Source organism: Arvicola amphibius, chromosome 12, assembly GCF_903992535.2.
Source record: "Arvicola amphibius chromosome 12, mArvAmp1.2, whole genome shotgun sequence".
NCBI classification, from domain to species: Eukaryota; Metazoa; Chordata; class Mammalia; order Rodentia; family Cricetidae; genus Arvicola; species Arvicola amphibius.
In genome coordinates, this window is record NC_052058.2 from 126,841,049 (window position 1) to 126,865,061 (window position 24,013).

Here is a 24,013-nt window from a genome sequence, read left to right on the forward strand (position 1 = left end):
CTTGTGGTTTCTCTTAGATCTGCTGTCTCACCAAGACAAGTGTATGTAGCTCTATAGCTCAATGAACTTCCCATAAAACAGAACCCATGGGTATCCAGGACTCATCTAACAGAAGAGTAGTTTTGGTGCTGGGTGGGGGTGGGCATGAGAGGGTAACTCCTGATGGATAGAAGATAGCAAACTGTCTAGTGGAGCCTTAAAGAGGCAGACACACTGAAGACAAACTTAGGGGATGTGTGGGATGTTGGAGGAAGATCTATCTGTCACTCTAATGCAGTTTGGAATGTAGACTAAGGTAGGCTCCTGCTTTCACAAAAGCACATTTGTTACTCTTCAAGTCGTGTGTAGTCTTTTGAGATGCTATAATAAAATACCTTAGAGTATGTGACATAAGCAACAAAAATTAGTTTCTCACAAGTCTGGAAACCAGAAGTTCAGGGTTCAGAAGCAGAAGATGGGGCATTTGGCAAGGACTTCATTTTCCACACAGCCTTCATGTGGCAACAGGGTCCCCCTCCTAAGTCCATCACTTTAGGGTAAGAATCACAACATATAAATTCTAAAGTAAGAAAAGCATTTAATTCACAGCAATGTCTAAATTTACATGATATAGAAAGTGGTGGAGTTGAGTGACATCTGTCTCTCATTTTATAATATTTTATTTTGATTAAAGAGAAGTCAGGGGATATAGCCAGTAAAGATCTTGAAAGACAAGCACGAAAACCTCAGTCTTTCCAGCATCGTGTAAAGATATGCACATGCTGACAGTCCCAGTGCCAGGGAGGTGGACACAGGGGAGTCCCAGAGCTTGCTGGAATCCAGCCTAGCCTACTTGTTCAGCCACACCAGTGGGAGACTCTGCAGAAATGAAAACACAGGTGGATAGCATTGTGGGAACATACTGTGAACATGCTGTCTTTACCTCAGTACTGCATACCACACACACACACACACACACACACACACACACACACACTCGAGGTGGGGGTGGTATAATCAAGTAGTAAAACAGAAGTCAGAGTAGAGTTTTCTCTCAGTGTAAATATTGCCAGTTATTTTTATTTTTCCCCTTTCCTCTATTTACAATGCAAATGTTTTGCTGTTTAAAAATCTGTTTTTCTATTTTTATTTAAATATTTTACACAATATATTTTGATCATGATTTACCCTCCCTCAACTCAAGATTATCCCCATCTTTATACCCAAATATTCTCAATGGTTAGAGTTGCTGAAAGCACTAGAGCTAGCAAAGGCAACAACCCTCTAAACCTATTTCTACCTCTTTGAACAGACACTGGTGTTTTACCGAGAAGCACATTTCTGCACTTTGTCCAATGACACCAGTCTAATACCTGCTGTAGTCTTTATAAGTGTATGCTCTTGGTGTGCCCTATGAAATGCAACAGTCTGAAATGGAGCAGAACTTTGACACAGGACATGAAATGTCAAAACCTCACAACAGACAAAGTAGATGAAGAAGTTGATGATCTGATAGAGAACAAGATGCAATGCCCCACTGCTACCACCTAAGCCACTCTCCACCATAGTCCCATAGTCAGTCTACGCAATCCTATGCACCAGTCTCAGGCATAAAGAGAAGAATAAGAGGAACATTTGGGAAATAGAAAAGGAAATGAAGGGGCAATTTACAGAGGGACTCTAACAGACAAGGAAGCATAAGAATAGATAAATAGACACATCTAGACTTAGTGAAATCAAAACTAAACAATGGTCTATTACATATTTATATGTATAATTTATAATTATATGTCTATATAAATAGGTATTTATAAAATACAGATATAAGATGCATAGCATATGTAATATATTATATAGAAAATTAATATAGATGATAAGCAGAGAAAAGTATATCTGATTTATGAGGGATGACAGATAACTAATAAATAGATAATTACATGACAATAATAAATACTTGATAACTGGATAAATATTTGGTAGATAAATGAGAGAGAGAAAGAGTGAGAAAGCGAGGAAGAGAGAAAGAAAGGGGGCAGGCAGAAAGACAGGCAGGCAGACAGACAGACAAATGACCATCCACCATGTAAGGTTGGAAAGGGCCATGGTGGCTCTTGTGAGCAAGCTCGCATTTATGCCATGCCTACCCAACCCAGCAATGCCTGTAGACTGTGATCTGATTCAAACTATTCTGCAGACACTGGCAGTATTTAGGCAAATACAATTCACAGTCTCATTCTGCACTTTGATGCTATTGGGGGAAATGTCTCAAGAGAACACAGGCCCATGAAGGAAGAGGCAGGAGTCTGTCCACAGTGGCATATGTTATGTTGGAGGGAGAACGAGACTTGTGAGAAACCATGATAAAAACAGATAATACTGTACAGTATATCAGATGAGCCACCAGACTTTAAATACATCAGATGATCCACTGAAACCTTATGTTTAATAAGTAGAAAGGTAAAGAGAAAAATCCCTACCACACCCACAAAATAGTAAAATATTAAGTAAGAGGGATGAAACCACGGAATCATACAGCAGTAAGCAGAACAATTAGAAAAGCAGCCTAGCAAGTGTGGTCCAGACTCAGAGATCTAGTCACTACTTCATCCAAAAAGTCTCCTCTTTTACCCCTAGAGTAGCTCTTCTTCTCGAACAAAGAAAGGGGAATTCTGGGTAATGTGGTAGAGCAGAAGAGACTACTTCTGTGTAAGCTGTTGAAAGGCAGAAGATGGGACAGGAGGAAAGGAGAAATCACTGCGTAACTTCACAGATTGATAGGATAGCTGAAGACTGGGAGTGGGAAAGGCAGATGAGCTGAATCCAGGTGACTTGGAAGGGAAAAGCCAGTCCCTCATCCCAAAGCAGACTGGAACTGAGTTCTTGAGAATGGGATGCTCAATAAGAAAGAAGATTATCAAAAAAACCTAGAAAATGTAATCAAAATGCCAGTGTACAAATCACAAGAAAGCCAAGAAGCATAAAAAGAGAGGAGGCATGACTTCTCTGAAGATGGTCATGACCTTAAGGCAGATGTCATGAGGCAGATGAATTTACAGAGAGGGAAGTCAGTGTCACAAAGGACAGAGTCTATAAAACGAGTAAGAAAACCAGCAACATGGGAGAAAAGTTCATGTGAATGGAAAACATCAACAATAAAACTGAGGGTTTTGAAAACATAGAGAGTTAAAGAAAATTTTTTAAAAAAATAGTGTGTAAAGGAAAACAACTGCCTCTGAGACACTGGACCAGAGAGGACAAAGGACATCCCAGGTGGGGACAAGGAGGGAGAGACAGACGCCCAACCACCAGCAAAGAAAAAGAATACACAACTATGACAACAATGTTCAAGAAATGGGGACACAACCAAAATACCAAACCTCAGAATCCATGATTAAACGAACACGCATAGAGAATCTACACAATGAAACCAGAACAGAAAAGTTCTCTACTGTAGAGCAAGAATCTCCAGGCAAAAGAAGCATCACAAAACCCAAATAGACATGATCCTATTCATGTCCCACTGTAGTCAGGATGAAAATAAAGAAATAATATGTGGTAAAGCCATCAGAATAGTATCTGATCTCTCCCAGCAATTCCAGAAAGCCTGGACTGTGCTCGCTCTCTGCAGAATGCTGGGACAGGCCCAGAGAGAGGCCTTTTGGGAAGAAGACAATGTCCTACCTTTTAGCTTTCACGGTTTTCAAACATGCTTCTCTTTATAAAAGCTGATCAAGTTGTAACTTCCCAACTAAAAACAAGTTTACTTACTCAATGGACTATAAAAGGAGATCCGGGGTATTATTAATTACTCACATTAAGCTTCAACTATGTGGAGAAATAAAGAATAGTTCCACTGATTCAGCGGAGGAATGGGAGCTGGGGACGTAGCTCAGTTGGCACAGTGCTTGCCTGGCATACTTGAAGCCCCAGGTTCAATCCTCAGCACAGTATGGACTAGGCATGAGGACACATACCTGTCACTCAAACCTCTGGAAGTAGAAGCAGGGGAATCAGAAGTTCAAGGTCATCCTGAGCTATGCTGAGTGTTACGGGGGGATGGGGCAATCTGAAGTAAAGTCCATAAGATGCTGACTTAAAATCAATAAATCCATCGAGTGATTTACTTGGGTTTTGTGTGACTTGTGCATTTTGTAAACATCAATGAAATTTTCCAAATTTTTATTAAATTTCCTTATCTGCTTTTTTTTTGCTTATTTCTGTACCTAAAATTATTTTACAGCTTAATAAGAAGTATAACATTTATCAACTATTTGCTAGGTCAAAACTCTAATAGTTGTAAAAACTGAGAAGAGAGAAATGATAGTGATTTGAACAGATAAAAGATAATTTCCAAGAATACTTCTAATACAGACAAGTAGAGCTTAAAATGACAGAAACTGCATATTATGCTATAGGTGTGCACCCCAGTCCCATTTGTGTGATCTCCAACATGTCACTTGACCCCTTCAAACCTCAATCTCCTCATCTAAACAAGAATGATAACAGGAACTCTCCTTAAACAATCCCTGGCACACAGCCACCTTCAGAACAGCGGCAGGGGATCACTCATAGAATAAGAACTAGAAAGATGTTTGCTGCCTAGATGACCAGCACATGGCTGGTAACTACTGATGAGTGGACGTGACTTTGATCTCACGAGATTATGCTTACTTGGTATAAAAGAAGTCTTATTGACTTTCTATAAAGATTTTCTGAGTAAGAACCAAGCTACAGGCACTTATGTGAGAGCCTACAGCAGGTATTGTCAGCACAAGGAGGGAAGAGACAAGGGCAAGCTAGGCAAATGAGACACTCTGCTGGGTCAGACAGTGTAAGTCAGGAATACAGGTGGTAGAGTCTGGGGCAAAAGGCAGCATGAGGGTTTAGGCCAGCGGTGGGTAAGCTCTCTAAATGCCCAGGTTTTGGAGAAGAGACTTTTCATGGGCTGCTGCAATGATTTTGACGTTTACTACATGAAAGTAGGAGCCGGAGAATTTGGAACGGAAGAATGATGAGGTCAGATTCATATTTTAACAGGGACTCAATATGTCCCGTGTTAGTCTCTAAGTATATTTGACAGCGAAAGGATGGAGCTAGACTTTCTCCCCATGACCTAGATGAGAAATAACCGTAACATTGTTCCCAAAGGCCCTAGAGGAGAACACCATATGAAATTTGGATTCTGTCTTAGTTAGGGTTTCTAGTTCTATGACAAAACACCATGTCCAAAAGCAACTTCAGGAACAAACAGTTTCACAGCTCATCACAGGAGAAAGTCGGGGCAAGAACTCAAGCAAGGCAGGAACCTGGAGCAGGAGCGCTGCTTACTGGCTTGTTCTCCATGGCTTACTCAGCCTGCTTTCTTATAGTTCCCAGAACCACCAGCCCAGGAGTGTTCCCGCTCCCCTCATCAATCGCTAATTCGGAAAATGCCCTATAGGCCTGTCTAAACCTACTGCACCTTATGGAAGCGTTTTCTCTCCGATGGTGTCAAGTTGACGTAAAACCACCCAGCAGAGATTGTATGTGAATTTCCAAAGCTTGGCTAGGTGGCTTATGTGGACAATGAGAAAAATAAACAAATGAATCTAGGCACAGACAACATAAAAGACCTAGGAAGAATGTAAGAAAATACTTTTTTTTTAATTATCAAGGACTTTCAGTTACCAGATGTTCCTATTACTGGATATTCCACACATTCTTGATAAATATTTAAGTCTGTGTATGTTATAGGGGCAGAGAGAACAATTACAAAGAAAAAACTCAGAGATCTGAAAATATACAGTGCAATTCAGAGGTTGGGAGTAGCTTAAGATGAGCTAAAATCTGAGACTTAAGAGGAGGAGGAGATCCATCTACAGAGAGTGGCCGAGGTCTAATCACATGGGTCTTTATCACACTATAGAATTGGACATGTATCTTTTAAGGACTGGGGTCAGGAAAGGTTTTCTTAGCAAGGTATCATCTAATACAATAATCTTACAGGTCTCTCCTCATGGACGCCAGCTACTTGGTTACAATTGCAGTCACCTATAGATAATTTCGAGGTCTCTGTTAAATCAGAGGCTGTGATAAAACCTCATTACCTCATAGTGTCAGGAACTACTTACCATTAAAGCAGGAGGAAGGCACAGATCATGTTCTTTGATCCATCCTACTTTGGACCAAATGAACGCTTTTCAGATAGCTACATTTCTGATCAACAAACCCTATTAGGATCAACTGACGCAAGTCCTGACTTATATTCCTTCGCGATCTGCTTGGGGCTTCAATTAGTCTTTTCCTGCATGATCTACAGTGCGGCTCATATTCTTAGACACGAAGAATTATGAGGATGTGCTGAGGTAAGCTCGTAATTCTAGGCTCCTGTTGGTCATGGGGTCACAGGAAGCTGCCTTGCTTTTTGTTTAGGCAGTACCCTTCACGTTACAGTGGTGTTTGTATTTTCCAGAACACAGGATTAAAAATGAGACTCTGAAGCAAACTCTTGACTTTCACAGTTCAGTAGTGCGGGCTTGCCTGGTGGGAGGCAAGAGCTGTCTGCCACCTAAACAGCTATTATTTTCCGCACTGCAGCCTAGACAGGGTAATTCCTAATAGCCTTCATTTATTTTATGATGAATGTCAATCTGTTAAAAATGATTGGCTCCTTTCTGAACAGCAAAGGCGCTAAGAGCTTTACAGTAATGAATGCTGGCACGGCTTACAGAAACAGGCCCACGTTCCTAAGCTCTTCTTCTAATCTCCCAATGGCATCCTCCATCCTCATCCTCATTACAACACACTCTGTTTAAGGCAAGCTTTGCATAGTTAGGATCTACGGAATGTTAATGACTCGACCTTGAGAAACTTATTTATATATCAAAATTCATTGAATTTCATTATAATAATATACTAATTTGGATTTTTTTCCATATTAGTGTTCTGTACATAATAACAGTTTTAAGAACTTTCAGATCCCAAAGTTGAGTTCCAAGTCACATTTACAACACAGGTAACATGCTCATCCTGTGTTAATCAGCCCTTGCCTTCTGGATCTCTGAACCTAAACCCCAAAATCCAGCAGGAGGAACTAATGATACGAGGGCAGGGGGTGGGGGTGGGGCGGGGTGGGGTGAGGTAAGGTGGGGTGGGGTGGGGTGGGGTGGAAAACTTCCTCAAAGGAAGGCTATTTGCCAAAAATCTCACTCTCAGGAAGAGAACTTCCCACCTAAATTCACTGGGGATGAGGTGGAGGGGAGGAACCTTCAAGAACACCCAGGAGCACCCTTCAGGTGTCAGGGTACTTAGCAGCTGGTACCAGCTGCAGATCTGGATGACTGACAGCTGGTTCTGAACCCATCCCAACACATGCTAGAGCAAAGGAGAAATTAAAACCTGGCATGCAGGCCCCTGCACTTGAGCTAAGCTTGGGGTGGGGGTCAGGTTTCTGCTTTGAAAACCATCCCAATCACCTGTCAGTTTGGCAGGGCACCAAGCCACTAGGGGGCAGAGACTTAGAACTTCCAAAGGATTGTCTTTTCAAGGATCCAAGTGGGAAACTCCTTAAGATTCAAGGCCCACACGAAAGCCCTAACAACGTCACGTGATCTTAATCCAAAACAAAACTCCATCTATTTAGTGTTACCTCTATGGTCCTGGGATCATCTACTGCCCCATGGGGAGATTTTCAGGCCCTACATCCCTGAAGAAAACCAATACCTTTCTACCCCCTTCACCCATACTGTCACCAATTCCCAATGGTTCCTCAACAAGGGGGTGGGACTTCACAAATGCCACCCCCATCTATGCTGGGCTTCTGGCTGACTTGCTTCTGTGCAAGTCTTGTGTACACCATCACAGCTGCTGTGAGTCTACGTAACTGGGATGTGATGTCTGGGAATGCCATTTCGCTACAGGCACCTGCTCGCTGTGGCAGCTTCCAAGGGAACCCATGGTTGTGTGGGGGAAAGGGTGACATAGATGTCCCAGTTCGAGCTGCTCCTCCACGGTCTCTTATTCTCAGCATGTTGACTACTCGCAGACCCCAGTTTTAAGAACCAACTACCATATGTGGTGCTTTCTGTGAGCATGTTCACCAATGCAACACTGGTCAGTGTTCTATTAACAACAAACCGAAACAAACGCCTCTGAGGGGGCTAAAGCGAAAAAGTCTGGGAGCAGCGTAATAATATGTTCATTTAGCAGAACAGAACCTCATACTATGATGCTCTCATTCTATATAATTCTCCCGGTTAACAGGAACCTAGATCATGCTAAAGGCACAGAGAAGAAGCACCCAAAGGGTGAATTTAGAACTGACACAGCATGTCCAGGAATCAACAAGAACAATGCTTGTCTACCGTGAGGGGCTATGGAAACCCGAAGCTTAACAAACCCACATCAACAGAAACAAGTGCACAGTTGTTGATCTTTTGTATTAAACAGAAGCCAGGTCTGTGATTTCAGTCTACTACAGACATCATTTTATTTAAAAGAACAACTTCAGCAACCTAAGTAAGTGCCCTTGAATTTTGAAAAGCTAAATATCATAAGCACTGAATCAAACCAGGAAGTAGAGGAGCCAAGGGAACCTGTGTAAGTGGCTCAAATCAGGCCATTTCGTCTGACAACAGAGCAAACAGGAGATTTAGTGTAATTGAGCCACAGGCACTCACAACGTACCTGCATGTTGCCACTGGCTCTCAAAAGAGCAGGACGTTTCAGTGGCCAATAGACTTGATACTCATAAGCTAATGGTCAACACCATACAGCAGTTCAGCCCAGACAGGACACAGACCTGCAGTGGTCACCATACAACTCACCCAGATCCCTTGCGCACAGCTGATTGGGAAAATGTCTTTGATCCTTTCTATGAAGAACCCCGTAGAACACTGGCCAGTATTAAACGGATGAATGTATTCGAAGTACCACACAGAAGATTCTTACATCAGTTGATCTTCACGTGAGGTGTTTTAAGAATTCAAGCATGTGCAGTTGCTGATTGTAACTTTTTATCTATAGGGCATGGACTTGACTAGAAACGTTTCCTTTCTGCTTCCCGTCTCTGTTACCATCTGGACCTACGCTTGGTTGTACTACACATTAAAGGCCAAAGAGGAAGAGTGTCTCAAACACTCACTAAGAGGAAAATGAGACAAAGGGGGAATCGATGTGGCAAGAGAATCCAGTCACTTCCCTGGGCAGCCACGGACTGTTGGTCCCATTGTGTAGCAATGCCCCCTCAAAGGTTTGCAATCTTAATAGACGCTGTCGATATTATGATTAAATACTGTAGCACCCAGAGCTACTCAGTGAAAATGCAGACTTGTGGAACCATTCCTCATATTCCAATTCCCCTAGTCTGGGGAAATAATATTTTTAGCTTCTTCTTAGCAAGTTCTTCCTTGTGAGTGAATGCCTTGCGATCGCACTCACTCTCCATTGCCCTCTCTCATTCCCTTGTCCTCCCCTGTTCACACTGCCTCCTCCCAACTATCCCCACCCTAGTGGCATCTGTGCACAAGGCTGGTGCAGGTAACCACAGCCTTGGTATGCTCATGACTGCAGCGGCCTGTGTATCCTCTCATTTATAGGTTTTCCTTTTCTTTCTATTGCTACATCTCCTTAATGCTGTATTCTAAATGAACTCTCTCTATTTTACCAAGAGTGCCACTCATCGGCCCTTGAGAAGCACAGGCTATAGGATGCAATGTGAAAATTTCTCTTAGTTTGGGCTAAGGCAAAAGTTATTGATCCCAGATCAGTTTTAAATTGTCATCCAAATAAATGGGAATAAAGATATGCTTCTCATGCTGGGCATAGTAGCAATCATCTTTAATTCAAGCAATCAGAAGGCAGAAGCAAGTGGATCACTGTGAGTTCAAGGCCAGTCTGGTCTACACTGTGAGTTCTAAACCAGTGGAGCCAAGATATCAAGACTCTGTGGGGAAAAAAAGGAAAAAAAACCTTTACACAGCCCTTTAATGTTTTTTTCTAAAATATGAAAGCACCCACTAAAAAAGATTAACATGTAGTTAGTGTATAGAGATGAGCCCCCCATTAGCAGTGGTCTTCGCAAGGTCCATGATGAACATCACTATTTTGTGCCCTGCTAGCTCCCATAGATTCTGTTGAAGGATACAGAGAGGGTCTAAATGAAACATAAGAATCTTTTCATTCCCTTTTTCCTTTAAAAAGCTAATTAAAATCAAATGTATTGCAAGAGCTGTTACCCTTACGTTCCCTTGCTTTGAACAATAATTCTTAAGCTTCCCAAGGCAAGTCTCTCATGATGCTTGGACAATCTGGCACTTGAAACCAAGACAAGCTAGTTAATTAATATTATTTAATAAAAAATTATTTGCTTTGCTGATAAGATCACAATCTTTGGAAACAATTGATTTCCTCACTGAATATCTAATGGAGTTAAATATGGAGGTATTTTCAAATGGTTAATATACAAAATCCAAAATAAACAGTGAAAGGTAACGCATTGGACGGCGTGAAGGAAAGTAATTGTTTCTGCTTGTCCCTGGATGGACTGCAGGTCTCTATGTAAACCAGGTTGGCGCCCAACGCACAGAGCTCTATCAACCTCTGGCCCCCGATACTGGAATTAAAGATGTATGCCCCCATAGCCAGCAAGTGGCCACGTTTTAAAAATCCATGATGTAAATTCAGTAGCTTTTTAAGAACAAGAAAATGAAAGAATATCTTTTCTTAATTCCAGCACCAGGCAAGGACATTTGCTCCTCTTTAACTAACGAGGCTACCTGCAGCATCATGCCCATCTACCCTACCTGTGACTCGAGAGGTGTCAGGCGTGATAACCAGACTTAGGGAAGCACAATGCGTGAGTGCTGCTCAGCAAAAGCATGGCAAACGAAACCTCAGTGTTTACTTGTGTGTACTCTGACACCCTTGTTAACAGGTTTGCGTGCATGAGCGCAAACTGCAAATCTCTCATGTGCACAGGTAGGGCATTCCCAATCACCAGGAGGGCTAGGCTTCACGAAACAGTACCACGTGTAAATGACACATTTAGTGCAAACAGAAAGGTGCATATAGAGGAAGCATACTGATATTAACTGCTTTATATTATTGAGTTCATAAATGATAATATCCCCAATAAACCAATAATGGACTAAAATCCCAAGCACACCAATAACCCTGCTGTTGCAATTATCTAATTTACTTTCATGCCGAGAGCAGGCGCTGCTCTTTGAGGTTCCATCGACACAGCAGATTGTTATCGCTCCAGCAGTTTGGGAACGGCTACCGGACTGATGACGAGTAGGGCAGGTCAGTGCCTTATCTCTAATTAACCCTGAATAAAAACACACAGAGAAAACTGCAGCAGAGAAAAGACCTGACCTTGCTAAGCTAGATGCACTGGACGGAGGGCAGATGAGATTCCACATTCAGAAAGATGAAGCCCATTATGCCATCCGGTCGTCAAAAGGGACCAGCTTTGGAACGCTAAGCCCACCATCAAAACACAAAGTGTCGTCGTCTCCCACAGACCTCCGAGGGAGACGGCTGCCACTCCTTCGCTCTGAGTTGCTTTCCCACCCACCCACACACCTGAGAAGCAAGTCAGAGTGACCCTACCTTTCTCGCAGTGGCTTCCTGTGAATCCGGAAGGACAGACGCACTTGTTAGGAGCCACGCAGGTACCGCCGAATCTGCAGCCCTCCTCGCAGAAGGCTGTGGTGGAAACAAAGACTTAGTTTAGGTAACGTTCGCTGGTGCTCGCAAACGATTCCTTACACACACCCTGCCCAGGGAACTCATCTCTGCACGGACATATTCAGAGCTTTCCCTACACGTGAACAAATAAATATAGCAATACTTTTCCCGCGGCTGTATGTCAAATCAGTTGAAATAATAGATGGAAGGTGTTACACTTGGGCTTGGCATGCGCTAAATGAGAGCTGGTACTGGCAGAGGTTTCTGCCGCCACCTTTATTGATTTATTTGAAATCACCTGAGATGAATAGGTCAAAAGGGAAAGGTGGGATTGTGGGCAAAGACTCTCCAATTCTCATTTGCCTTAGAAATTATTTTTCCCAATAAATAGCATTTATACCATCTTTCATAACTATATATTTTAATTATTCAAAAATTGGTATTTGATAACATTTTTATAAAGCAATAAATATAACAAATTCTTTACACTTGAATATTTATGTTGGCTCCAGTATTTTGCCTCCCATAAATAACACACCATCCTCACAGCTAAAATATTTAGCCCCCTCCCAAAAAAATTACCTTGAAGGGAAAGTATCTGAATGTGAAATGTCCCTTGAAAAGGGTGTGGCCTTAACGTCCACAGATGGTAAGTCTACAAAGCTATCCCACCCCACCTGAGCTCCTCAATACTGACTGCCAATGTGATGCAACATAGACTCGCTTATGAAGAGAAGACTCATGAAGAATCCTTTATAGCAGGGGACCCTGCAGGCTTGCCTATAGGGTATTAGATTAACTGATATGAAGTGACCCAGTACATTATCGGGGGCAGCATCCCCTAAGTAAGGGATCCTGAAGAGTACAACAGAAGAGGAGGCTAGCTGAGCACAAGCAAGCAGGCAAGGGTCCATGAACTTAAGCTCTCTCTAGCTTTACCCTGTAGATAGGAAAAGCTTTTTTAAGCTCCTTGCCTTGACTTTTGAAAGGAATGAACTCTGACTTGGGATTGCAAGTCCTTTCCCAAGTTACACTGCTTTTTGTCAGGGGCTTTTCTCACAGAAACAGAACTAAAACCCAGACTCCACCCCCAGGGCTTTCCAGCTGAGGGGGTCCCTGTTACACACCCACAGCAAGGCAGCACTCACAACTGTTCCCTTATACACAGCTACCAACCCCCTTCCCAACCACCCACCATCAGACCCTCAAGGACACTCACTAGCTAAGCTGTTGTTGGCTCCTCACCGTGTCCTATAATCTCAGCATCTACCCCATAGCGGTCACTGAAGATACTAGCTCCATAGCTTATTCTCCATTTTGCAGGTTGCTCTGCTAGGAAAGCTCCTATTTCTGCAATTCTGCATCACTTCCATTCGGGATAACCCACTGAAAAGTGTTATAACAAAACATGCAAGTTGCTGACGAAGAAAGTCATTGGAATTCGCTGTTAGTGACGCTGATTGAAATGATTAAGGCTGAGTTCCTTGTATTCATATGAGAACTGGATGAGCAACAGTTTTAAATTTTAATTGCAGTAAGAAAATGTCACCCTGGAAAAATGTCCTGGCCGTCTGTTGCCATCATCACATAATTAATATGAGTCTAGCTATAAAAAGCCACAGGGTGTGTTTGGAATGCTGAGAACCAAAGGCGTAGAACTTATCACAGTGTTGCTGTTTTCCACATCATTTACTATCTCTCGGGTAAACTCATATTCTACAGATTCAGCGATTAATTGTAACTTGCTTTCTGTGCTGTAGGAGAGTGCAGACCTTGGAACTAGAGGATTGCTTCCTCCTCCCAGCACACTAGCATACTGGCACAAAAACAACAGCAACAACCAAAGAGGTCTAGGCAAAGTCCGCTTTGGTGTGTTCATCAAAAAACATACGTGCATCTTGAGAAATCACACCGTGACTTTGTGCTCTTGTGCGTGGCATTTTCAGTGTGATATCCGAAGCACACTTTGCATCACAGTAATGTAACTCAGTGTTTCTGCCAAGTGAGAGTGGCAGAGGGTGGCAGATGAGAGGGGACATCAAGGGGTGGCGGAAGACCACAGGGCTGGAAGGAGAGAGTTCAGCTTGACTTTCCATACTGTATGGGCCCTGAAGACTTACTCATCTCTTCTATAAAAGCAATACTGTGAGAACCTGTGAGACATTGGTGACTCGGCGGGCTCCATGGTTATGTCATGTGTAACAGGCTCCATGAGGATGAAGTGAGTTTGCATTGTAAAGAACTTTACATAAACCACGCTATGTGTTCTGCTGTGTAAAGTCAATTGGTACCAGTACCATGGTGACCATGAAGTACAGACTGGGGACGCGACATTAAAAACCTTGCTGGGAGCTGCAGAGACGGCTCACTGGTTAACAGAAATGGCTGCTTTCCCAGGAGATCCAAGTGCAGTTTCCAGCACTCGCATAGTTACTCACAACCAGGGGAACATGGCACCCACGTTTGCCCTGTGCATGGACTACATACACACGGTGCACAGACACACATGCAAAGAAATCACTCATATACATAGAATAATAATAAAAAATTGAAAGACCTTGAAAACAAACCAATTCTACAAGAAGATCTACCAACATATTCTATTGATACCAGCATGGAAATATCTTATACTTATTATTATTTTGATATAAAAATGCTCAAAATGGGGTTCAGAAACTGTGAGCACATTGCCACTGGCTGCCAGAGCTATGGCTCAAGCAAACACCTTTACTTACAACCCTGTCTCCTTTCCTTTACAGTGGAGATTCACCTACAATCAGAAAGGCAGGTTTATTCTTTCTTAAATAGTTCAAAAATAATTACGGAAATTGGTTAAAATTCAAACACAAAATGTAACCGGATAGCATAATAACCAGTTTACTTAATGACTATGTAATCCATTCCCCTACTTGGTAAGCCTTACATTTTTGTTTATGTCTGCTTACACCTCTCATAGATCTAGGCATATAGCAATTTTAAATGGGATTTATCTAGAGTAAGGAAGAAAATAATTTCTCCCTTGACCATTAGACAAAAATGAGAAAATAAGACAAAACAAAGTAAAGAAAGACCTTGTCATCCAAAACTTTAACTACAATGGGGGAATCAAGAGCAACACAAATTTTTTGCGGCAATTTATAAAATATCAAGAAGAAACTGTTGTATTCTAGTTTAAACAGGATGGGTGATTACTCACATCCTGATAGGCTTTCCTCCCCTTTATCCATATATCTTTTCTTGTAAGTATTCATTTCAAAGAGTCATTGGTCTGGTTTGAGGTCTCTGGTTTCTGCCACACTATCCATGCTGGGCCCTCACTGGGACTCTCTCTGGGATGTCCTGTTGTTGCCCTGTGTTGTGGAGATCCTGCAGCTTTGGGTCTGAAGGACTGGGCCTGGGTGGTTGCATGGTCAGCCCACCAGCTCTCCCCATCCTCACCACCAGGGAGAGCTCTTCTACATCGCCCTGCTTAGTTCACCCTTTGCAGCAATGAGCAGGGGGCGGAGCCAGTTCTCCTGCGGCCCTGTCCTAGGTCAGTTCTCCCACACCTACACCTTTAGGGTCAGCTCTACTGGGTTGCCCAGGCATGGCATTGGTGCCACTCTACGGAATGTTACAGCTGATGAGGGTCACGGACAGCTCTCCTGCTCTTATGATGTCAGGGCTAGCTTTCCCGCCTGCCTCAGGCACTGATGGGGGTGGTTATCTCTCCTGTGTCCTTGCCACCCCAGACAGATGAACAATGGGAGCAGCTCTTCCATGCTCACAACTTTGGGATCAACTCACCCACCCCTCCGCCAACAGGATTGACACTATTGTGCTGCCCAGGCAAGGGGCAGAGCCTGCTTTCCTTCCTGAATGCTGCAGCTGGGGAGACAGTGGCAGTCTATGGGTCATCCTACCTCAGGCTTAAGATCTGTGTAACCGTCGGCAAAATATTTCATCTCTCTGTATTTCAATCACGAGGCACTGGTGGCTAGCAGTGACGTTGCCTGTTGAACCATTAACTTCAGCCACTCAGCACAATGAATGGAGAACATGATGCCCTCACACCCGAAGGTTAGTCCTGATTTTATCATTAGGATTCTCCTGGGCCAGACAACAGTGATATTTTTTAAGTCACTTTCTTTTCAAGACTCTAGCAATGCAGTGCTGAGTAAGACAAGAAAGATCCCTATGCAGTCAAGACAGAGTTGGGTCTCCATTCCTTCCCAACTCAGTGACCTCAGGGAACAGTGAAGAGTCGCAGACCTGGGGTCTTAACTCCCTGACAAACTCAGAGAAATTCAGTGACATGGGTTTGGGATTTAATAACAGATTTATTTGTCAACCACTATCCAGAATCTGAAGCATGGCATAGACAGATTAAAGAGAGACAACAAGGTTACAGGCTTCGATCTGTTATTTTGGTGCCATTTGTTATTAACTTACTGCCCTGAAGGAGGTGCTTGATCAGATCAACCCTAAGACGGCATGCGTCTGTTTTTGAGAGAGCTCTTTATATTTGCAAGAAAAATAAAATCAGAAACCTCTGGGTGAGATTTAATCTACAGAAAGAATGCATGCTTGTGCTGAAAACAATTTTGGCACGTGAAATCAACGGAGCTGCTCACGGGAACCAGGTGTTACATCCAATAACCACGGCACACACTAATAAAAAGTAATAGCCCTGCACACATTGAACACGTCTCCTGGTCCTCTTCAAGTTTTACTGGCATACACTTCTTAGCTCCTAGAGCATCCTCAAACCCTGGCAAATGAGCATCCTTCCTTGGGTTTGTTTCTGAGCCCTCTGCCTGTTTCTATTGGTCCAGCCTGTGGGAAAGACACAGATAAGGATGATGTTCGTCTGATGAAAGAAGTAGATAGAAGTACCTAAATACCATAGGCGGGCAAAACCACCATTCCTAGGCTAATCTGGGCCATCTGCAAGGCATCGGTTAGACTGTTAAACACACTATTAATTAATTTGATAATAAACAAAAGTCAGCTTCCATGACTTATAGTCCACTTGATGATATGTATCAAAAGCTTGAAATGGGGTGAGCTTAAATAAGCAAGGCCACAGGCACAGCACCATGCCCACTCCTCTTGGGGTTGCTGGTGGGCTGAGCAGCACAGTGGGGTGAGCTGAAATAAGCAAGGCCACAGGCACAGCACCATGCCCACTCCTCTCCTGGGTGCTGGTGGGCTGAAGAGCACATCAGCTTCATTTTGCTCTTGATATCAGACATAACTCCCATTATCCAAGGCAGTCCTGCCAACAATGAAGGGCATGCCATGTTTCATTTTTGCTTAGTTCTTGGTCGTTTTCAGAATATGTGATTTATCAAAGAACCCTTCAAGTACTTTGGGTTGTTAAGGTGGGGGAGGGACAGTATTCTACTGTGTCCTGAGATGTCACCACTTACCATACAAGGCACAGGGCAGCCCTGCACAACGAAGAATTGCTCAGCCTGAAATATCAGTAATCATGAGATGGAAAAACTTTTACTTCAAGTTACTCAGTTAAGTCCATTACATAACTCTGGGACCAAAGTCTTATTACTTTTATCCAGCCTCTGTGTCTTCCATTTTTCTCTCCTCAACCATCCCATCAAACAAATGGAGATAAGTTGGATAAAAGTCAAGCAGAACACCAACTATGATACATAAAACCTGCAAATGTCTTCAGTTCCCACTTGCTGTCTTTTGAGTCTCGAAGTCATGGTGTACTGTATATTGTAATAATTATCCACTTTCAAAGTTGTCATCAAGTGACAGTTCCTGGTGACTGTGGGGAGGGTATGTCTCTAAAGGTTGGCAGGCTCCCACGGTCCACACATGCTCATGCAGTTAGTCACCCCTGCATGAACAGTGGGTCACAGACATGAAACCAACATGAAATTAGGAGGGTAACTTGGAAAACATGTGAGTTTCAGTGGATGAGGGATGAAGGAGGAGAGACAGGGTAACAGGGAATTAAAATGACTAAAATAATTATCTACATATATGAAATAAAGAATAAAATAATACACAAATAAAACTTAAAACATCATACTTTTAAGAAGATTCCTGGTCTTTTTAATTATGTATGCATGTTTCTATGTGGTGTGTGCATATGAGTACAGTTGGCTGGAGGTGCCAAGAGAGGCCATCAGTTCCGCTGGAGCTGGAGTTACTGTGAGCCATTCATTGTGGGTGCTGAGAACAAAACTTGGGTCTGGGAAAGAGCAATGTGTGCTCTTAATGGCTGGGCCATCTCTCCAGCTCCGGCCTCACATACACTGTTTTTGAAAGAAAAGAAAATCACCTTCAACAAGATCAGTTTTAATACCAAGAGCTCCAGAGAAGCATCTGTTTTTGTCTTCAGTACAAAATTTTGTTCTTAGGAAGCTTGTTATATGGCCAACACTGTAGTAAGACCTTGTGTGCAGGATTCCATTTCCTCATTACAGCACCCACCCATGGCAGACACTTCTCAGATGAAAATGCTGGCTCGGACCTAAGCAAGGGGTCAGAGGTCATACTTCTACTGAGTGGCATCCTAGATTTGGAGGGGAGAGTTCTCATATCACCAGGCTGTGCCCATGAGGGCTCTGCAGCCTCCAGTGTTCAGGTAATAAACTAGGTGCCGATATATCCACTCCTAGTCAGGAGCATTGCCCCTTTCCCGAGACACCCACCCAATTGCAGCAGACGGTGAAATCATAAAAGGGGATAGATACCTATGGTAGTGGTGAGAACAGTTGGGGGACACAAGGACACCATAATTAATCATGCAAAGTAGACTGGAGCAAAGATTCCCAACAGAGCTGCCATTGGGGTCAGGCCTGTAAGAGTCAGAAGATTCAGGAAATGTGATCTTTCTGGTCAAGGTTTTTCATGAAGGAAGGTGCTGATGAGAAGAAACGAGGTGAGAGACTCAATGGTGGACAAGAAAACAGAGCAGCAAAGCGAGCAAGGACCTCAGAGCCTGTGGGCCAGCCATCACCCTTGCCTTGAAAATCCATCTGTTTCTCAGCCGTGCTTCCGTGGCTCTGTCCATTAGATGGCTTTGAGACTATGCTTCATTAACAATGCACCAGAATAAATGGTAAGAAGTGCCCTATAAAAATACAGACCTCACAAGTACATATAAAGTAAGCATATGTATAGATATAGAGCTCTTTGTGATACTTTCTGTTCATTCTTATTTGTGGTTTACTCTGTTCTGAACAACACCAATTGGACACCCAGCTATAGTCCAAGACTTTGCTTTCACAATCCACTAAACCTATGCCTTTTAAAATGTCACTTGGGGCTCTTCCTGCAGGGGTTATTCTCCCCAGATACCGCCTCCCTCTCCCTGTCCCTTCCCAGCTTACACCCAGAATCCTCCCCCCCTCCCCCTGCCTCATCCTCCCGTCTTTGGGGCCACAAAATCCCACAGCTCAGCCTGTTTAGGCTCTGGGGACCTGGAATTGAGTGCACCCAGGCCGGTGGGAGGTCCCCTCCTTCATTTGACTGCCTGGGGCAAGGTAGGCCTTTGTCTGAGAGCTGCTTGGCCTGCAAGGGGACCTGACAGTCTGCTGGAGGATCCATCATTCTTTGGGGTGAGTGAGGAGTGAGTGCCCGAACCGCGGCAGCTGCCCGGAGAGGGACCACCGACTCTCCACAACTCCCCCTGCCACCAGCACACTTCCTGCTCTTCCTGCAGGGGTTATTCTCCCCGGATACTGCCTCTCTCTTCCTGTCCCTTCCCAGCTTGCACCCAGAATCCTCCCCCCCTCCCCCTGCCTCATCCTCCCGTCTTTGGGGCCACAAAATCCCACAGCTCAGCCTGTTTAGGCTCTGGGGACCTGGAATTGAGTGCACCCAGGCCGGTGGGAGGTCCCCTCCTTCATTTGACTGCCTGGGGCAAGGTAGGCCTTTGTCTGAGAGCTGCTTGGCCTGCAAGGGGACCTGACAGTCTGCCGGAGGATCCATCATTCTTTGGGGTGAGTGAGGAGTGAGTGCCCGAACCGCGGCAGCTGCCCGGAGAGGGACCACCGACTCTCCACAACTCCCCCTGCCACCAGCACACTTCCTGCTCTTCCTGCAGGGGTTATTCTCCCCAGATACCGCCTCTCTCTCCCTGTCCCTTCCCAGCTTGCACCCAGAATCCTCCCCCCCCTCCCCCTGCCTCATCCTCCCATCTTTGGGGCCACAAAATCCCACAGCTCAGCCTATTTGGGCTCTGGGGACCTGGAATTGAGTGCACCCAGGCCGGTGGGAGGTCCCCTCCTTCATTTGACTGCCCGGGGCAAGGTAGGCCTTTGTCTGAGAGCTGCCTGGCCTGCAAGGGGACCTGACAGTCTGCCAGAGGATCAATCATTCTTTGGGGTGTCCTGCTCCAGTTCTAAGGCCATCTACCCAAAGGGGTCAGACTCTGGCCTCCAGGCAGGTCTGAGGATTCCTGTGGAGGGGTGCGGGCTCCTTCAGATTGTGCTACCAGGTTCGCTGTGTGGTATTCCATCCCGCCCTGCCCCCACCTTGGCCCTTTTGTCTGGGCTGCGACCCTGGACTGCCTGGAATCCCTGATCCTGTGCCCTGACATTCCATCTGAACTGGTGAGTGAATGCGGACCCGGGGGCAACCTGCCCTGGAAGAGAGCACAGACCCCCTACCCCCACTTCCCTCTGCAGGCTTGTGTCCGTTTCTCCCTTCCCTGTGTGTCTCCCAAGCTTTTCCTAGTGTTCTCAGGTGTCCTGCTCCTGTTCTAAGGCCATCCACCCAGAGGAGTCAGACCCTGGCCTCCAGGCAGGTCTGAGGATTCCTGCAAGGGAGTGTGGGCTTCTTCAGATTGTGACGCAAAGAATAGGTCCTCCTCTGGCACTGGGGAGATCCAACCAGTTTCAGTCACAGCAAAGATTGGTCTAGGACACCAAACGCCTCCGGGCTCCTTTTGAAGGAAGAGATGGGCAGGCGCCAATGCAGGAGCTCCTTCAACAACATGAAAGGCAACATGACATCACCACAAGCCAGACGTCCCGAAACAACAAGAATTGAACACCCTACCCCAGAAGATATAGAAGAAACCGACATTAAACAGTACTTTATGAAAATAATAGAGGACCTTAAACAGGAGGTAAAAAACTGCCATAAAGAAATGGAGATGACAAACAAAAAGGTAGATGAAATAAATAAATCTCTCAAAGATACCCAAGAAAAACAAGAAAAACAAGAAAAAGCAATCAAACAGGTAAGGGAAACAGTACAAGACCTGATTAATGAAATGGAGGTATTGAAGAAAACACAATCTGAGGGACGACTGGAAATGGAAACTGAGTAAACGAACAGAAACTTCAGAGACAAGTATTTCCAACCGAATACAAGAGATGGAAGAAAGAATCTCGGACTCTGAAGATACTATAGAGGAAATAAACTCACAGATTAAAGAACTAAACAAATCTAACAAATTCTTAACACAAAACATTCAGGAAATCTGGGACACCATGAAAAGACCAAACCTAAGAATAATTGGGGTAGAAGAAGGAGAAGAATTAAAACTCAAAGGCCCAGAAAACATATTCAACAAAATTATAGAAGAAAACTTCCCCAACCTAAAGAAGGATGTTCCTATGAAGGTACAAGAAGCCTACAGAACACCAAATAGACTGGATCAAAAGAAAGCATCCCCACGCCATATAATAATCAAAACACAAAACATACAGAATAAAGAACAGATATTAAGAGCTGCAAAGGAAAAAGGTCAAATAACATATAAAGGGAAACCTATCAGAATTACACCTGATTTCTCAATGGAAACCATGAAAGCCAGAAGAGCTTGGATAGATGTGCTACAGACACTAAGGGAACATGGATGCAAGCCTAGACTACTATACCCAGCAAAGCTTGCATTCACCATTGATGGAGAAAACAAGATATTCCAGGACAAAAACAGATTTAAACAATACGCAGCCACAAATCCAGCCTTGCAGAAAGTAATAGAAGGAAAATCACAAACCAAGGAGTCCAACAATGCCCACAATAACTCAGGCATCTAGCGACCCTTCACCAGCACAACTAGAAGAAGGGAAACACACAAACTCTACTACTAAAAATGACTGAAGTTAACAACCACTGGTCATTAATATCACTTAATATCAATGGACTCAATTCACCTATAAAAAGGCACAGGCTAAGAGACTGGATACGAAAACAGAATCCAACATTTTGCTGTTTACAAGAAACACACCTCAACCACAAAGACAGACACCTACTCAGAGTAAAGGGTTGGGAAAAGGTTTATCAAGCAAATGGCCCTAAGAAACAAGCGGGTGTGGCCATACTAATTTCCAACAAAGTTGACTTCAAACTAAAATCAATCAGAAGAGATGGAAAGGGACACTTTATACTCATAACAGGAAAAATCCATCAGAATGAAGTCTCAATCCTGAATATCTATGCCCCTAATATAAAAGCTCCCACATATGTAAAAGAAACACTTCTAGAACTCAAGGCAGCCATCAAACCACACACACTAATAGTTGGAGACTTCAACACTCTTCTCTCACCAATGGACAGGTCAATCAGACAGAAATCTAACAGAGAATTGAAAGACTTAATGGAGGTAATGAACCAAATGGACTTAACAGACATCTATAGAACATTCCACCCAAATAGGAAAGAATATACCTTCTTCTCTGCGGCTCATGGAACCTTTTCGAAAATTGACCATATACTTGGTAACAAAGCAAACTTCCACAGTTACAAAAAAATATTAGTAACCACCTGTGTCTTATCGGATCACCATGGATTAAATTAGAATTCAACAACAATGCTACCCCCAGAAAGCCCACAAACTCATGGAAACTGAAACAGTCAACTACTGACCCACACCTGGGTCAAGGAAGAAATAAAGAAAGAAATTAAAGTCTTTCTTGAATTTAATGAAAACAAAGACACAACATACTCAAACCTATGGGACACAATGAAAGCAGTGCTAAGAGGAAAGTTCATAGCACTAAGTGCCCACTTAAAGAAAACGGAGAAAGCACTCATTGGTGACTTAACAGCACACCTGAAAGCTCTGGAAAAAAAAGAAGCAGACTCACCTAGGAGAAGTAGAAGACTGGAAATAATCAAACTGAGGGCAGAAATCAACAAAATAGAAACACAGAAAACAATCCAAAGAATCAATGAAACAAGAAGCTGGTTCTTGGAGAAAATCAACAAGATTGACAAACCCTTAGCCAAACTAATCAAACGGCAGAGGGAGAACACGCAAATTAATAAGATCAGAAATGAAAAGGGGGACATAACCACAGACTCAGAGGAAATTCAGAGAATCATTAGATCTTACTACAAAAGCCTGTATGCCACAAAATTGGAAAATGTAAAAGAAATGGACAGTTTTTTAGATAAATACCATATACCAAAGTTAAACCAGGACCAGGTAAATGCTCTAAATCGTCCTGTTAGTCGTGAAGAATTAGAAACTGTTATCAGAAACCTCCCTTCAAAAAGAGCCCAGGACCAGATGGTTTCAATGCGGAATTCTACCAGAACTTCCAAGAAGACCTAATACCTATACTCCTTAAGGTATTTCATAATATAGAAACACAAGAGTCACTGCCAAATTCCTTCTATGAAGCTACAGTTACCCTGATACCTAAACCACACAAAGACTCAACCAAGAAAGAGAATTACAGGCCAATCTCACTCATGAACATTGACGCAAAAATTCTCAATAAAATACTGGCAAACTGAATCCAAGAACACATTAGAAAAATTATCCACTACGATCAAGTAGGCTTCATCCCAGAGATGCAGGACTGGTTCAACATACGAAAATCTATCAATGTAATCCATCATATAAATAAACTGAAGGAAAAAAACCATATGGTCATCTCATTAGATGCTGAAAAAGCATTGACAAAATTCAGCACCCTTTTATGATAAAAGTTTTGGAGAGATTAGGGATACAAGGGTCATTCCTAAATATAATAAAAGCTATTTACAGCAAGCCGACAGCTAACATCAAATTAAACGGAGAGAAACTCAAGGCTATCCCACTAAATTCAGGAACACGACAAGGCTATCCACTCTCTCCTTATCTCTTCAATATAGTGCTTGAAGTTCTAGCAATAGCAATAAGACAACATAAGGGAATCAAGGGGATTCAATTTGGAAAGGAAGAAGTTAAACTTTCATTATTTGCAGATGATATGATAGTATACATAAGCGACCCCAAAAACTCCACCAAAGAACTCCTACAGCTGATAAACTCCTTCAGTAACGTGGCAGGTTACAAGATCAACTCCAAAAAATCAGTCGCCCTCCTATACACAAAGGATAAGGAAGCAGAGAGGGAAATCAGAGAAGTATCACCTTTCACAATAGCCACAAATAGCATAAGGTA

At 43.3% G+C, this 24,013-nt stretch overlaps 1 protein-coding gene across 1 annotated transcript in view; it reads right to left on the reverse strand.

Moving 5' to 3' along the window:
* Nucleotides 1-24,013, reverse strand: part of Nell1 (neural EGFL like 1) — an 834,960-nt gene that overhangs the window by 161,188 nt on the left and 649,759 nt on the right. Inside the window, 1 exon segment of the mRNA XM_038313841.1 lies at nt 11,572-11,667. Coding sequence (XP_038169769.1) covers nt 11,572-11,667 — 96 coding nt within the window.